The sequence below is a fragment of the Pan paniscus genome, chromosome 8, assembly GCF_029289425.2.
Source record: "Pan paniscus chromosome 8, NHGRI_mPanPan1-v2.0_pri, whole genome shotgun sequence".
Taxonomy (NCBI): Eukaryota; Metazoa; Chordata; class Mammalia; order Primates; family Hominidae; genus Pan; species Pan paniscus.
The window spans coordinates 131,491,907-131,509,069 of record NC_073257.2 but is presented as its reverse complement, the minus strand read 5'-3'; the positions used below and the strand labels follow the sequence as shown (position 1 = coordinate 131,509,069).

Sequence of the window (17,163 nt, the reverse complement as noted above, 5' to 3'; positions counted from 1 at the left end):
TTCATTTTTTAACTTTTATTGTTAAAGATCTTATTTGTGATTCTAGAAATTGGGCAACATCTCCATTAAATTAGAATAAGTGCTCCCATGAGCTGAGCAGAAGAGGTTGGTTTTATAGACAGAGAAGGGCTGAAGAAAGCAGAAACAAAGAACCAAGACTGGATTGGTTGTTTCAAAATTACTTTCCTTGTAAGGAGGGGACAGAGAGACAGAATCATAGAAAAATAACTCATGAGGGCTTGCCATCATGGCCCATGCCTATAATGCCAGCACTTTGGAAAGTCAAGACTGGAGGACCTCTTGAGTCCAGGAGTTTGAGACCAGCCTGGACAACACAGTAAGACCCCCATCTCTGCATAAACAAAAAATAAGCCAGGTGCAGTGGCTTATGCCTGTAGTCCCAGCTACTCAGGAGGCTGAGGTGGGAGGCTCATTTGAGCCCAGGAGTTTGAAGCTGCCATGAGCTATGATTTTGCTCTTCATGCCAACCTAAGCGACAGAGCAAGATCCTGTCTCTTTAAAAGAAAGAGAGAGAAAGAAAGAGAGAAGTGATTGAGAGAAATGTAACATCAGGTTACATACTTCAGATTACTGTACAGTTGACCCTTAACATGGGTTTGAATTGAGCAGGTCCACTTGTACATGGATTTTTTTTCAATAAAACTTACACCGATGTGCTTGCCTCTCCAGTCTCCCCTTCCACCTCCTCCACCTCTTCTGTCTCTGCCACCCCTTGACAGGACAATCAACCCTTCCTCTTCCTTCCCCTCCTCAGCCTCCACATGAAGATAATGAGGATGATGACGTTTATGATGATCGCGTCCACTAAATGAGTAGTAAGTGTACTACTCTTCCTTATGTAAATGTAAAATCTCTTCCTTATGATTTTCTTAACATGTTCTTTTCTCTAGCTTACTTTATTGCACGGATACGTATAATACCTATACAACATATGTGTTAATTGACTGTTCATGTTATTGGCAAGGCTTTCGGTCAAGAGTAGGCTATTGGTAGTTTTGGGAGATTCAAAAGTATGCAGGGGCGGGGCATGGTGGCTCACGCCTGTAATCCCAGCACTTTGGGAGGCCAAGCAGCGGATCACTTGAGATCAGAAATTTGAGACCAGCCTGGCCAACATGGTGAAACCCCAACTCTACTAAAAATACAAAAATTAGCTGGATGTGTGGCACACGCCTGTAATCCAGCTACCCGGGAGGCCGAGGCAGGAGAATTGCTTGAACCCAGGAGGTGGAGGTTGCAGTGAGCCAAGATCATGCCACTGCACTCCAGCCTGGGCGACAGAGCCAGACTCCAGTTCAAAAACAAACAAACAAAAAAGTATGCAGGGATTTTCTTTTTTTTTTCTTTTCTTATTTTATTTATTTTATTTATTTATTTTTTTGAGACAGGTTCTTGCTCTCTCTCCCAGACTGGAGTGCAGTGGTGCAATCTCAGCTCACTGTAACCTCCGCCTCCTGGGTTCAAGCGATTGTCCTGCCTCAGCCTCTCGAGTAGCTGGGTTTACAGGTGTGCACCACCATGCCCGGCTAAGTTTTGTATTTTTAGTAGAGACAGGGTTTTGCCATGTTGGCCAAGCTGGTCTCAAACTCCTGGTCTCAAGTGATCCACTCGCCTCAGTCTCCCAAAGTGCTGGGATTACAAGCATGAGCCACCTCGCCCAGCTTTGCAGGGATTTTCGACTGCGCGGAGTTGGTGCCGCCAGCCACCTCCTGTCACCCCCCAACCCTCACCCCTCATTCGAAAGTAGCCTGTTTGGGAAATTAGACTATCACCTCTCCTGATTTCTCAGAAAGTCAGATAACAACTTGGTTTTGGTTTGGTGATGTGGAACTTTAGCATGAGTGACTCCTTTCTGATTTTTCGTCGGGTTTGTTAAGGCCTAATGCAGGAGCTTAGTCCAAAACAGTGACCTCTTATAACTTTTATTTAACAAACGTCAATGAGCACCCCAATTCCCCTGGGAAAGAGAGACTGTGTTCCAGAAAGAGAGAATGTTTGGGAGGTGACATTTTAGATCTTTAGGCATACTGACTCATTCCCTTCCCCAGAAACGCTTTGAACTAATATTGGGCCTAGTTTTCAATTCGGAATCAGAGAATATCCTCGAACCCCAGTCAATACCTCTGCCCCTTCCTGCCCTCAGCTTACTCCTTCTGGAGGAAATGCCAGAGAGGCCTGCCTATCATTTACAATGGAATGATTCTCACTTGTAAAAGTATGCTTATCCGCTTTGGAGTCCAGTAACTCCAGTGATGATTAGGCCCCAGGGACTGATGCAGGTCACCAAACATGTTAGAGACAGGTGTATAAACCCGAATGTCAATGCACTAGTTTCCCATGGGAAATATTACTGTTGAAGGAACTAGACCCCCAAATTCACTAGTCAGTGTCTGCCTTATGCTTCCTTATGTCTGCAGCCCTGAACCCAGAGTCCATATTCAATAAATGTTGATGTTTATCGAAGATTGAATCCAGAGTGAAATTTTATTTCTATCTTCTTCCTTGCTCAATTTGCTTTCCACTACAGTTTAAATAACTACTGTTTAAATAAACACAGAGGCTGGGTGTGGTGGTTCATGCCTGTAATCCCAGCACTTTGGGAGGCAGAGGTGGGGGGGATCACTTGAGGTCAGGAGTTTGAGACCAGCCTGGCCAACATAGTGAAACCCCGTCTCTACTAAAAATACAAAAATTAGTCGGGCATGATGGCGGGTGCCTGTAATCCCAGGTACTTGGGAGGCTGAGGCAGGAGAATCGCTGGAACCCGGGGAGCGGAGTTTGCAGTGAGCTGAGATCAAGCCACTGCATTCAGCCTGCGCAACAGAGGAAGACTCTGTCTCAATAAACAAACAAATACTGAAAGTGGTGTTGGCCATTTTTCCCCTGAAAGAAGCAGCAGAGAGGAAGCAGGTTACTCTGGGATTAACATAGCTGCTTCTGACAGTTGCTCTGGAGGCTAAAGCAGCTCCATCCTGGATGCTCATCTGCCATGTTCGTTTCTGATGAACCCGTTCCAGGAATGCCTCTAAGATTTCTATTTTCACATACTTACCCTTAGGTCAAAATAACGTTGGTGTTACTGTAAACACATACTTACTATAAATCCTGCCTGTGGCGAATTCCCTGTGGTATACAAGCCCTGGGACCTCAGGGTAACAGTGCAGGGACCCGCCATCTTGTCTTGCAGCCATCCAGGACATGGCTTGTGTTTGTAAGTCCCTATTAAGTGTTTCTCTCTGAGAAACTGGATTTGTCCACCTCTTTCTTCAGCTTCTCAGTTTCCTCAGCCTTTGAGGGTAGGTGTGCATAGACCTGCTCACCGCAGAACAGTTATCCTCCGCTAGGGACTTCCGCAGGGTTTGTCTAAAACAGAGACACAAGTCTTGGAGAGCTGGCTGGAAGAAGCTGCTTTGAGCCACGTTGAATACTGAGCATCATGTCTGTCCTCGGTGGCTTTTTCTTTTCTCCAGGCCCTCAGACACTCCCTCTTTAGGCCTCCTGGAGTTCATTTGCCCAGATCAGAAGCTTAAGCATAACCCTAAATTTCTTTTGCCCCTCACCATTTAATTATTATTTTTTTTTTTTTGAGACTTGCTCTGTCGCCCAGGCTGGAGTGCAGTGGCATGATCTCGGCTCACGGCAACTTCCGCCTCCCTGGCTCTGGCGATTCTCCTGCCTCAGCCTACCGAGTAGCTGGGATTACAGGCACCCGCCACCATGCCCAGCTAATTTTTGTATTTTTAGTAGAGACAGGGTTTCACCATGTTGGCCAGGCTGGTCTTGAACTCTTGACCTCAGGTGATCCTCCTGCCTTGGCCTCCCAAAGTGCTGAGATTACAGGTGTGAGCCACCGTGCCTGGCCCATTTAATTATCCTTAAATCTGTGGATTCCACCTCCTAGATATTCCTTGATTGTGAACTCCTGTCTGTCTTTAGTGCCACCAACCCGTCCAGGTCACCTTTGCCTGTCATCTGGATCCTGGCACGGCCTCCTGATGGATCTCCCAGACTCTAATCTTTGTGTGTGTGTGTATGTGTGTATGTGTGTGTATGTGTCTGTGTGTGTGTGTGTGTGTAAGCAGTTGGTCACGTAAACCAGCCTCTAATCTTGTTCATCTCCAATTCGTTGCCCACATGGTAGCCAGAGCAATCTTTCAAGCACAAAACAGGCCTTGCCCCTTCTCTGCCTAGAATTCTTTAATGCCTCTCTGTTGACTCCACACTCCTTGGCTTGGTGTACACAAGACCTTCCTCCCCTCAGCCTGGTGTGCACTCTGGCTGGCCTTGCTGCACCATATCATGCAGGCACTGACACAGCCTGCCCTTGCCTCTGCCCACCCTGCTTCCTCCACCTGGAGAGCACTTCTCTCCAACACCCAATGGCCTCCCACTCTCTTTGCCTGGCTGAACCCCCTTCATCATCAGGTATTACCTTTGGCATCTCTCTTCTTCATCCTCCTGGTCTGAGTCATGTGTCCCTTCTATTATGGCAAAAACCGTGATTACTTTTACACCAACCCAATAGGTGCTCTGCAGAAAGTAAAAAGTTTCCTCTTCAAAGTTTCCCTTCTTGTTAAAGAATAAATCATAAATGTTAAAAATAATAGTTTCTTTTAAAGACTAAACTTCCTTCAAGCCTCCTTGCTTTGTGCTAGTAACTCTTTGTTAAGCCTTGTCCTATGTAGCTGTTAGATATAAAATAATAAGTACAGTTGGCCAGGCACAGTGGCTCACACCTGTAATCCCAGCACTTTGGGAGGCTGAGGCAGGTGGATCATGAGGTCAGAAGATCGAGACCATCCTGGGTAACACAGTGAAACCCCGTCTCTACTAAAAAAATACAAAAAAAAGAAAAAATTAGCTGGGTGTGGTGGCCGTCGCCTGTAGTCCCAGCTACTCGAGAGGCTGAGGCAGGAGAATGGCGTGAACCCGGGAGGCGGAGCTTGCAGTGCGCTGAGATCACACCACTGCACTCCAGCCTGGGAGACAGAGCGAGACGCCGTCTCAAAAAAAAAAAAAAAAAAAAGAATAAGTACAGTCTATGTCCTTGTACTTTAACCAAGATATTTGTACTAGATGTGCTCACAGGCACGTTCCAGCTTGCAGCCTGTGCCCCTTCCTTATTTAAAAATATTATTACTTTTCTAAGTCCTTTCACAAGCAACTCCCTCTTTTCCTTTGTTCTCTGTTGCTTTTACCTATTTAAGAAAGTTTTAAATTATTAGCAAGTCGGATTTAATTTAGACTGTGAGGTCCCACTTCAGCCAATAGAGACAGGACACAGTAGCAGAGACAAACTGCATAAAGGATAAAAATTACTTCCCTTCTTTGTTCAAGTGTGCTCTTGCTATTGTTCCATCTGCAAGGAGCACCCTTTCTGCAGAAAGTAAAATTGCCTTGCTAAAAAAATTTTTTTGTCTAAATGCTAATTTTTCCTTGCCGTACCAAGGAACAAGCACTCTGTTTCTAAATAAACATTTTCCTTATAACATGCTCCCTTATACATCCCGTGCCACCCTGTCAATTGCACTGCATTGCAATTGCTTGTCTGATGGCCTAATGTGTCCATGGATTGAGTTTCGTGAGGGCAGGAGCAGACTTGTCAATCACCACAGGGTCCCCAGCCTCTAGCATGGTGCCTGACAGACAGTAGTTACTAAAGCAACAATAGTTGTAATGGCTACCATTTATTGAACATTTACTGCATGCCAGGTACTGTGTGAAAGGCTTTGTGTGGATTACTGCATTTAATTTTTATGGGAGAAGCTGTAATGTGTGCTGCCCAGATCCACTTTCAGGGATGAGGGACTTATTCCACCTGCTGTTGGGGATGCTGTAGGAAGCCGAATCTCAGCTACCTATGGGGACTGATGCAGCTGAAGAAAACTGCCTCGCCCAAGGTCACACGTCCCTCCAGGGACAACCTGCATCTAGTGACTGATTTATTGAGGGGCTTAGAGGCCCAGCCCCTTCGGTCCAACTCAGGATAGGGCTAACGGGCTACCCCGGCTCCAGAGCGCCCTCTGGGGTTGACTGCTGCTTTCTTTGGGACTGCATCACAGCTCAGCTTCTCCCTCTGCACAGTCCTGCTTCCTGTGTTGCTCCTAGGAGAATTCCGTAATAAAGTCCAGCTTGCTACCTCTCATAGTCAGCTTCCTGAGGAACCAAGCCTGGAACAATCCTCTCAGCAGCCTTCTGGGTAGGCGTTATTATGATTCTCCTTTTACAGATGAAGCAACTAAGGTTTGGAGACGTTAACACAAGGCTCTTGATTTGTGGAGGCGGGATTTGAATTGTGGCAATTGACGCTGGATCCCACGCTATTAACCAGGCGCTCAAACATAAGTGAATCAACGGCTTAGTCCCACTTGTCACCAAAGGAAAAAATGTAAAAAGCTAGAATTGAGAAACAACGTTATGTGCGAATGATTTTTTCTCAATGCTGAGGAAACAGGAGCCGTAGCTGGCTGCTGTGGAAGATTATAAATCAGCCCTATTAATGCTGTGCCCAGGCCTGACTGACTCATAGCACAGGTCACAGACAGAGGACTCAAGCCCAGCTATAATGGTGAGTTTTAAATGAAAATGTCAACCACAAGATTTCAGCGTCTGGGTGATTTAATCCATTTCTTTGGAACACAAGAGCCAGCATAGGAGAACAGCCAGTTCTCCCTGATTGGTGCAAAATGCTGGTCATCCCAGGTTGTTTTTTTTGCTTTTGGGATGTTGTGAGAGATCGGCACGTGCAGCCATGCACACCCTCACCAGCCATGCCCTCTCAGGGGGCCCTTCCACTAGGGGCAGCCTAGATAAAAGGAGGCCAGGGCCATCTGGATGGAAGCCATGGCCTCTCTCTAATGTCCTGATGGTCGAGTGCATTGGGAGAGAAGGGCTACAGGCAGTAGGTATCAGCACTGAGGGGGATAGAAGACGTACGGCCTGGTTATACTGTGCAGACTTCTATGATAAGCTCTATAAATACGCCCTGCTGGAGGTGGAAGGGGAAATCAATATGGCTTCGCTGCAGAGTTTCAGATTGCAGCACTAACTTTGCATCTGTTTGTTATTAAAAGTTAAAGTCTGTGCCTGCTTGAGCCCAGTCGCCCTGTGCTCTCTGACCTTGTGCGGCAGGTACATCCTGGAACAAGCATCTGGGCCTTTAATCACAAACCATCCTGTTTAGCTATTTAACTCTCTACATTCTTCCCTGAAAGAATGGCAGGAACCATGGTACTGGGGACTCTAGCATCAAACGCTATTCTTTACTTTTTAGTTTTTGAGGTGGAGTCTCGCTCTGTTGCCCAGGCTGAGTGCAGTGATGGGATCTCAGCTCACTGCAACCTCTGCCTCCTGAGCAGCTGGGATTATGGGTGTGTGGCACCACACTGGATAATTTTTGTGTTTTTAGCAGAGATGGGGTTGCCAGGCTAGTCTCGAACTGCCAACCTCAAGCAATCCACCTGCCTCTGCTTCCCAAAGTGTTGGGATTATGGGCGAGAGCCATTGCACTCAGCTATTTTTTTTCTTTTTTCTTTTTTTTAATATCAGACACTGTCCTGATCTCATTTATCTACCCAGCAACTCTAGGAAGCACAGGCTTTTATTAAACCCATTGCATGGTTGAGGAAATAGGCTTGGAGATGTTGAATAACTTGCCTGAGCTCACATAGCTGACCAGCAGGTAAAACCAGGATTTGAAGCCAGGTCTGGCTGATTCTGCAACCTGTATTTAACCACAAGGCAAAACAGCCCTCCACCTCTTGCTGCTTCTCTTTTTTAGGTGAGTCCTAGCTGAGCAGCTGAACTGCATTGAATAGTATCACCACAAGTTCATATCTACCCACAATCTCAGAATGTGAGATGTGTTCATATCTACCCACAACCTCAGAATGTGAGATTACTTTGCAGATGTGATCAAATTGAGATGAGGTCATACTGGATTAGAGTGGGCCTTAATCCAATGACTGGTGTCCTCATAAGAAGAGGACACCAGTTCATAACCATAATCCCAGGACTTTGGGAGGCCAAGGCAGGCAGATCCCTGGAGTCCAGGAGTTTGAGACCAGCCTGGGCAACATGTCGAAACCCTGTCTCTACAAAATAAGCAAACGTTAACTGGGCGTGGTGATGTAAGCCTGTAGTCCCAGCTACTTGGGAGGCTGAGGTGGGAGGATAGCTTGAGTCTGGGAGGCAGAGGTTGCAGTGGGCCAGTATCATGCCACTGCCTTCCAGCCTGGGTGACACAGTGAGACCTATGCCTCAAAAAAATAAAAATAAAAAGAGGGGCCGGGTGCGATGGCTTATGCCTGTAATCCCAGCACTTTGGTAGGCCAAGGCGGGCAGATCATTTGAGATCAGGAGTTCAAGACCAGCCTGACCAATAGGTGAAACTCGATCTCTACTAAAAATACAAAAAAATTAGCCAGGTGTGGTGGTGCACGCCTGTAATCCCAGCTACTGGGGAGGCTGAGGCAGGAGAATCGCTTGAACCCTGGAGGTGCAGGTTGCAGTGAGCCTTGATCACGCCACTGCACTCCAGCCTGGGTGACAGAGGAAGACTCTGTCTCAAAAATAAATAAATAAAAAATAAGTAAATAAAAATAAAAAGAGGGAAATGTTGATACAGAGACACAGACATACAGGGAGAAGACCATGTGACAATGAAGGCAGAGATCAGAGCGATGCACCTATAAGCCAAGGAGCACTGAGGATTGTCTGCAACCTCCAGAAGCTGGAAGAGGCAGGTAGGATTCTTGCCTAGAGTCTTCTAGAGAGAGCATGGCTCTGTCACCACCTTTATTCCTGACCTCTTCTTTAAGATCAGTTTTCAATTATATCACCCTGACTAAACATGAATGAATGGATAGCTTGTCAGGCCAAAAACCAATAAATAATGATACGAATGTAGGAGGGAAGTGAAAAATGTCTGGTTACCCATTTGTTTATTCACTCCAACAAGCATTTGATGCCAGTCTCTGGAATTACAATGATGAATGAAACAGGCTCAGCCTCTGTGCTCAGGAGTTAATGATTTTGTGAAGTCAAGAACCCTGTGAAGAGTTAAGTTACATTACAACGTGGTAAATGTTATTGCAGAGATACAGATAAAATGCTGTGGGAGCCGAAAAGACAGAGCAACTAACTCAGCCTAGTGAATCTGGGAAGGCTTCCAGGAGACATTTGTGTTGAAAAAAGTTTTAAATCAATAATCAGTAGTATACACACGATACAGAACTCCAGGTGCCAAAGGAGACTGCATTAGTTCACTAGGGCTGCTGGGACAAAGTACCACAAACTAAGTGGCTTAGAACAACAGACATGCATTGTCTCAGGTCTGGACTCTAGAAGTCCAAGTCAAGGTGTCAGCAAGGTTAGAGCCTTCCAAGGGCTGCAAGGGAAAACTCTGTTCCATGCCTCTCACCTAGCTTCTAGTAGTTTGCTGGGCATCATGCTGATCTCTGCTTTCATTTTCACATGGCATTCTTCCTGTATGACTGCCTGGGTCCAAATTCCTCCCTTTTTTTTTTTTTTTTTTTTTTGAGACAGAGTCTCGCGCTGTTGCCCAGGCTGGAGTGCAGTGGCATGATCTCGGCTCGCTGCAACCTCTGCCTCCTACGTTCAAGCAATTCTTGTGCCTCAGCCTCCCCAGTAGCTGGGATTACAGGCACCTGCCACCATGCCTGGCTAATTTTTGTATTTTTAGTAGAGACAGAATTTTGCCATATTGGCCAGGCTGGTCTCAAACCCCTAACCTCAGGTGATCCACCCACCTCGACCTCCAAAAGTGCTGAAATTAGAGGCATGAGCCACCACACCCGGCTGCCTCCTTTTCTTTTTTCTTTTTTATATAGAGATGGGGTCTCACTGTGTTGCCAAGGTTGGTTTTGAACTCCTAGGCTCAAGTGATTCTCCTGTCTCAGCCTCCCAAAGTACTAAGATTACAGGCATGTGCCACCACACCCAGCCTCAAATTCTCCCTTTTCAACAAGGACATTAGGGGCCCACCCTACTCCAGTGTGACCTCATCTTAACTAATCACATCTGCAATGACACTATTTCCAAATACACTCACATTTTGAGGTCCTGAGGTAGGACTTCAACATATAACTTGGCGGGGGTGGGGGAGGTTCACAATTCAACCCATAACAGGTACTCGGTGAAAAATAAACCTCCCGGCTAGGCTCAGTGGCTCACACTTGTAATCCCTGCACTTTGGGAGGCCGAGGTGGGCTGATCGCCTGAGGTCAGAAGTTCAAGACCAACCTGGCCAACATGGTGAAACCCCGTCTCTACTAAAAATAAAAATAAAATAAAAAAAAACTAGCCCAGCAAGGTGGCACCTATAATCCCAGCTCATCGGGAGGCTGAGGCAGGAGAATCACTTGAACCCAGGAGGCGGAGGTTGCAGTGAGCCGAGATCATGCTACTGCACTCTTAACTTGGGTCACAGAGCAAGACTCTGTCTCAAAAAAAAAAAAAAAAAAAAAAACAGAAAAGAAAAAGAAACTTCCCTTCCTCTATGCTCCCCAGCTTCCCAGTTCCCTGCTCTAGAGGCAACCAACGTCTCCAGCTTACTGGGTGTTTTTCCAGGGGGTGTCCCATTCATTTACCAACATATATTTGCACGTTCTTCCTACTCGTAAAATGATAGCCATGTGCACTGGCATTCACCTTCCTCTTTTTACTTAACAATGTTCCTGTGAAATTTTCCATATCACTCCACACAGAGCCTCTTTACTCCTTTAAGTGACTGTACAGTACTTCCTAATTTATTGAACTGGTCTCCTATTAATAGATATTTAGATAGTTTCCAATCTTCTGCTATTACAAACAATGCTGCAATGTGTGTGTGTGTGTGTGTGTGTATATAGAGAGAGAGAGAGAGAGAGAGAGAGAGACAGAAAGAGAGAGAGAGAGATTGAGACAGAGACAGACAGACAGGGTCTCACTCTGTTACCCAGGCTGGAGTGCATGGCATGATCTCGGCTCACTGCAACCTCCACCTCCTGGGTTCAAGTGATTCTCCTGCCTCAGCCTCCCAAGTAGCTGGGATTACAGGCATGCACCACCATGCCTGGCTTATTTTTTTGTATTTTTAGTAGAGATGGGATTTCACCATTGGCCAGGCTGGTCTCAAACTCCTGACCTCAAATGATCCACCTGCCTCAGCCTCCCAAAGTGCTGGGACTACAGGCATGAGCCACCGTGCCTGGCCTTCAATGTATTTTCTTGTGCACAGGTCATTTTGCAAGAAAGTACGAGTAGATCTATCAATACCTGGAAGTGGAAGTGCTCCATCATCAGGCCAATGCGTTTTAAAATTTAAGTTATTTTGCCAAATTTGTCTCCAAGGAGGTCAGAGAAGGTCAGCCTCATACCAGTCGCGTTCAGAGTGCACGTTCCCCATGATTTTTTTTTTTTTTTGCCACAGAACAATAGACACCTTTATTCCATGGGCAAAGACAGAAAGGATGAGGATTTATTTGCCTTTCCGGGCCTTGATTTTCCTAAGACAGAACTCCAACTCCTTGCCCTCTGGCACATAGCCATGGGCTTGGCCACACTGTCCCAGCCTTGAAGCGATGCACGCAAGAAGCTTGCCCTGCTGGAACTGCTCCCCCAGGAGATGGCTGATTTTGGCATTCTTTTCCCTTTCATCGTATTTCTTCTGAATTTTTTTAGATCGTTTTTTGTTTAAAGTCTTTTCTTCCTCAGGAGTCAGTTTGGCTCCCTTCTTGCAGCCCAGGGGCAGCGCATAGTGGGACTCGTACCACTGGTGGTATGGTGTGCTGTCGGTGAGCACGAAGCAGTTCTCCACCAGGGTCTTGGTACGGACCAGCTTGCTATTGGACGCATCGTAGACAACATCAGTGATCCTTGTTTTGCGAGTACAACACTCTGAACCCCAGGAGAAATTCCCCATGTCCCGCCTCAGGGCACCGTATTTATTGTTACCTCCCCGCACACGGACTGTGTGGATGTGGTGGGGGCCAATCTTGGTGTTGGCAGCCAGGTGCCCCAACTCATACTTCCGCTTCTTGTCGTAGGGCTTTCTCTTGCTGCCAGTCTTGTGGTGCTTGTGCCAGTTGTCCTGAGAGATGCCCATCACTCGGCGCTGGCTGGAAAGAGGCCCCATGATCTTACCGGACTATGTTAGCTAATGTTCTGATCTTTGCCAATCTGATATATTCCCCTTATGCTTTTAATTTGAATTTCTATTATGATGAGTGTAATTGAGCATCTTTTCTTTTTTTTCTTTTTTTTTTTTTTTTTTTTTTGAGACAGAGTTTTACTCTTGTTGCCCAGGCTGGAGTACAGTGCGATCTCGGCTCACTGTAACCTCCGCCTTGTGGTTTCAGGCGATTCTCCTGCCTCGGCCTCCCAAGTAGCTGGGATTACAGGCACCCACCACCACTCCTGGCTCATTTTTGTATTTTTACCAGAGACGGGGTTTCACCATGTTGGCCAGACTGGTCTTGAACTCCTGACCTCGTGATCCGCCCACCTCGGCCTCCCAAAGTGCTGGGATTACAGGCGAGAGCCACTGCACTTCGCCCCTGTTGAGCATCTTTTCATGTGTTCAGAGACATTTGGAATTCTCTTCCGCGAACAGTCTGAACCTATCCTTTGCCTGTTTCTCCACTGGGACTAAGGGATAATGAAAATGATTTTTACAGATGCAAAAGGGGTTAAACAAGAGCACCAGGTCGATGTGGGACCCATAACAATGGGGACTGGCATTGAAAAATGGCCTGAGGCATTCTACCTCTGGTCCAGTTGCTTGAGATTTCTGACTGAGGCCCCCCCTCCCACTCTCGCCTAAGCAGCAGCCAGCTCTGGAACCAAGGGAAAGCCTGGAAATGAAATTGTAGGTTTAGAAATGAAAATTTGAGCTTGGAATGCAAATTGACTGAGAAACCACCAGGCCCCTCCTCTGAGCCTGGTTTATCTCCAGCCTCTGAGGCTGATTTAAGCTTGGTCGGGGATAGAAGGAAGTGAGAGGTAGGAGCTCGCTGCATGACTTAATAGGCTGAGAGGAAGATGAAGATTGAAACAGGTACACATGTCATAAAATGATGGTCAGAGACCAGTGTCAGGAATTTCTTCCAAGGCCACAATATTCTTCTGCCTTGTTCTTTTGTCTTTTCTTCACTGGCTAGGGCTGTGCTAAGTTAAAACCCAAATGGACAGTCATTTCTATCTAAATCCGTTACTGTCTTAGAAGGTGTGGGGCAGTGTTTTCAGGATGGAGAAAGAATCAGGGTTGTGCTTTGGGGATCTCTGCCACCATGTGAATTGCACTCTGAGGTTTAAGTAGGTACCGGTACATGTCTTCTATTGTTTCCAGAAGGTGCACAAAGTTGCTTCCAGAGAGCCTGTTAAATCTCATTCTTCTATTCTTATATGCTTTGAGATTTCTTTTTTTTTTTTTTTTTTCGAGAAGGAGTCTTGCTCTGTTGCCCAGGCTGGAGTGCAGTGGCATGATCTCGGCTCATTGCAACCTCCGCTTCCTGAGTTCAAGCAATTCTTCTGCCTCAACCTCCCAAGTAGCTGGGAGTACAGGCACGCACCACCACGCCTGGCTAATTTTTGTATTTTTAGTAGAGACGGGGTTTCGCCATGTTCGTCAGGCTGGTCTGACCTCATGATCCGCCTACCTCGGCCTCCCAGAGTGCTGGGATTACAGGCGTGAACCACTGTGCCCAGCCCTCTTCAGGGATTTCTTGAACACCTCCAGACAATAATCCCTCAGCTAGGCTCCATGGAAGCTTTCAAAGACATGGAAGAGCTGATCCATGCCTTCTAAAATGGTAGACTCTAGTTGGGGAGTTAAGCCTTCTGTGATAGTTAATTTTATGTGTCCAGTTGGCCCCAGTACCTAGATATTTAGTCAAACATTATACTGGATATTTCTTTTTTTTTTTTAATTTTCTTTTTTTTAATTGATCATTCTTGGGTGTTTCTCACAGAGGGGGATTTGGCAGGGTCATAGGACAATAGTGGAGGGAAGGTCAGAAGATAAACAAGTGAACAAAGGTCTCTGGTTTTCCTAGGCAGAGGACCCTGCGGCCTTCCGCAGTGTTTGTGTCCCGGGGTACTTGAGATTAGGGAGTGGTGATGACTCTTAACGAGCATGCTGCCTTCAAGCATCTGTTTAACAAAGCACATCTTGCACCGCCCTTAATCCATTTAACCCTGAGTGGACACAGCACATGTTTCAGAGAGCACAGGGTTGGGGGTAAGGTCACAGATCAACAGGATCCCAAGGCAGAATAATTTTTCTTAGTACAGAACAAAATGAGAAGTCTCCCATGTCTACCTCTTTCTACACAGACACGGCAACCATCCAATTTCTCAATCTTTTCCCCACCTTTCCCCCCTTTCTATTCCACAAAACCGCCATTGTCATCATTGCCCGTTCTCAATGAGCTGTTGGGTACACCTCCCAGACGGGGTGGTGGCCGGGCAGAGGGGCTCCTCACTTCCCGGTAGGGGCAGCCGGGCAGAGGCGCCCCTCACCTCCCGGACGGGGCGGCTGGCCGGGCGGGGAGCTGACTCCCCCACCTCCCTCCCAGACGGGGCGGCTGGCTTGGGGGGGGGGTGGCGCTGACCCCCCCCCCACCTCCCTCCCGGACGGGGCGGCTGGCCTGGCGGGGGTTGACCCCCACCTCCCTCCCGGACGGGGTGGCTGCCGGGCGGAGACGCTCCTCACTTCCCAGACGGGGTGGCTGCCGGGCGGAGACGCTCCTCACTTCCCAGACGGGGTGGCTGCCGGGCGGAGGGGCTCCTCACTTCTCTGACAGGGTGGCTGCCGGGCGGAGGGGCTCCTCACTTCTCAGACGGGGCGGTTGCCAGGCGGAGGGTCTCCTCAGTTCTCAGACAGGGCGGCCGGGCAGAGACGCTCCTCACCTCCCAGACCGGGTCGCGGCCGGTTAGAGGCGCTCCTCACATCCCAGACGGGGCGGCGGGGCAGAGGCGCCCCCCACATCTCAGACGATGGGCGGCCGGGCAGAGACGCTCCTCACTTCCTAGATGGGATGGCGGCCGGGAAGAGGCTCTCCTCACTTCCTAGATGGGATGGCGGCCGGGCAGAGACGCTCCTCACTTTCCAGACTGGGCAGCCAGGCAGAGGGGCTCCTCACATCCCAGACGATGGGCGGCCAGGCAGAGACGCTCCTCACTTCCCAGACGGGGTGGCGGCCGGGCAGAGGCTGCAATCTCGGCACTTAGGGAGGCCAAGGCAGGCGTCTGGGAGGTGGAGGTTGTAGCGAGCGGAGATCACGCCACTGCACTCCAGCCTGGGCACCATTGAGCACTGAGTGAACCAGACTCCGTCTGCAATCCCGGCACCTCGGGAGGCCGAGGCTGGCGGATCACTCGCGGTTAGGAGCTGGAGACCAGCCCGGCCAACACAGCGAAACCCCGTCTCCACCAAAAAAATACGAAAACCAGTCAGGCATGGCGGCGCGCGCCTGCAATCGCAGGCACTCGGCAGGCTGAGGCAGGAGAATCAGGCAGGGAGGTTGCAGTGAGCCGAGGTGGCAGCAGTACAGTCCAGCTTTGGCTCGGCATCAGAGGGAGACCGTGGAAAGAGAGAGAGAGGGAGACCGTGGGGAGAGGGAGAGGGAGAGGAAGAACGTGGGGAGAGGGAGAGGAAGACCGTGGGGAGAGGGAGAGGGAGAGGGACTATACTGGATATTTCTGTGAAGACATTTTCTGGATGGCATTAATTTACTTTTTTTTTTTTTTTGAAACAGGGTCTTGCTCTGTCATCCAGACTGGAGTGCAGTGGCGTGATCTTGGCTCACTGCAACCTCTGCCTCCTGGGTTCGAGCGATCCTCCCACCTCAGCCTCCAAAGTAGCTGAGACTGCAGGCATGCACCACCATGCCTGGCTAATTTTTTTTTTTTGTAGTGACAGAGTTTCACTATGTTGGCCCAGGCTGGTCTCAAACTCCTGGGCTCAAGCCATCCACCTGCCTTGGCCTCCCAAAATGCTGGAATTACAGACATGAGCCACCGTGCCCAGCCCAAGATTGACATTTAAATCCGTGGTCTTTGATTCCAATGAAAGATTTATGAAGGGGGAAAAAGTCTGTGGCCTTTAAGTAAAGCAGATTGACCTCCATAATATGGGTGTGCCTCATCCAATCAGTTGAAGGTCTTCAACAGAACAAAGACGAACCTCCCCAGGTAAGAAGTTCTGTCAGCAGACTGCCCCTGCCCCTTCCCTAAATCACTAGTTTGCCCACCTAACCTGCAGACTTTGGATTTGCACCTCCATAATCTTGTGAGTCAAGTCCTTACAATAGATCTCTCTCTATATTTACACATCCTGTTGGTTCTTTTTCTCTGGGAAACCCTGGCTAATATAACTCCTAACGAATTGCATTATCTTCGTGGTGATATCTGACATTACCCGAAGGAAGCCTCCAATCAGACAGACCTTGAACAGGAACTAGAGATTTAAGCAAGATTCCAAAGCAAAGTCAAGTTTGACTATATGGAGGAAGAAGGAAGGGCCTTCTGGGTAGGGAAACACATTTGTAAGAGCAAACATATGGAGTTAGGCCCAAGCAGGAGACCAATCTCAGGGTCACAGGTGCTCTGTTACCTTTCCCATAGCAGCTGCCACAGTTGCACCTGGACACTTGTTAGTGGCAGTATGTGTTCAATGTCTGTCTCTCTCCTTAGGCCATAAGCTGGTATTTGGAGCACATATACATTCCTCATGCCTACTTAGTTCCATTCTTAACACAAGTTGGTGTTGATTAAATATTATGAAATGAATGAATTCACTTTGCCTTCTTGCTGAATTATAGTCAATGGCAGAATTAATTCCCTACCTTTTTCCAAAAGGTGTCAAAAAACTGGCAATGATGGTTATGAGAATTGCTTTTTCCTAATGGGGAGTCAATTTTATTATTTTCTATTTCAAAATACATCCTTGTAAACAATTCAGATAATGCATAAAAATACAAAAAAGAACATCTGTAATCTCATTGCCCAGAGATGAGTTGAGAAATGAAATAACATTAAATTGCCACTGACTGTAAAATGTAGTGTATTGTTATTGCCACATTATCAGATCTTTCCTTGCTCTTGAACTAAGACCCTCATATTTATTGAGTGCTTGCTGTG

General features: G+C 47.6%; 1 protein-coding gene across 1 annotated transcript; it reads right to left on the bottom strand.

Annotated features, from left to right (window-relative positions):
* Window positions 1-6,486: 6,486 nt before the first annotated feature.
* LOC100977628 (small ribosomal subunit protein eS8-like) lies at window positions 6,487-16,738 on the bottom strand. The gene has a single exon (XM_055093392.2). The coding sequence runs from the start codon at window positions 12,155-12,157 to the stop codon at window positions 11,501-11,503; it is 657 nt and encodes a 218-aa protein (XP_054949367.1). The 5' UTR covers window positions 12,158-16,738; the 3' UTR covers window positions 6,487-11,500.
* Between the last annotated feature and the right edge of the window lie 425 nt (window positions 16,739-17,163).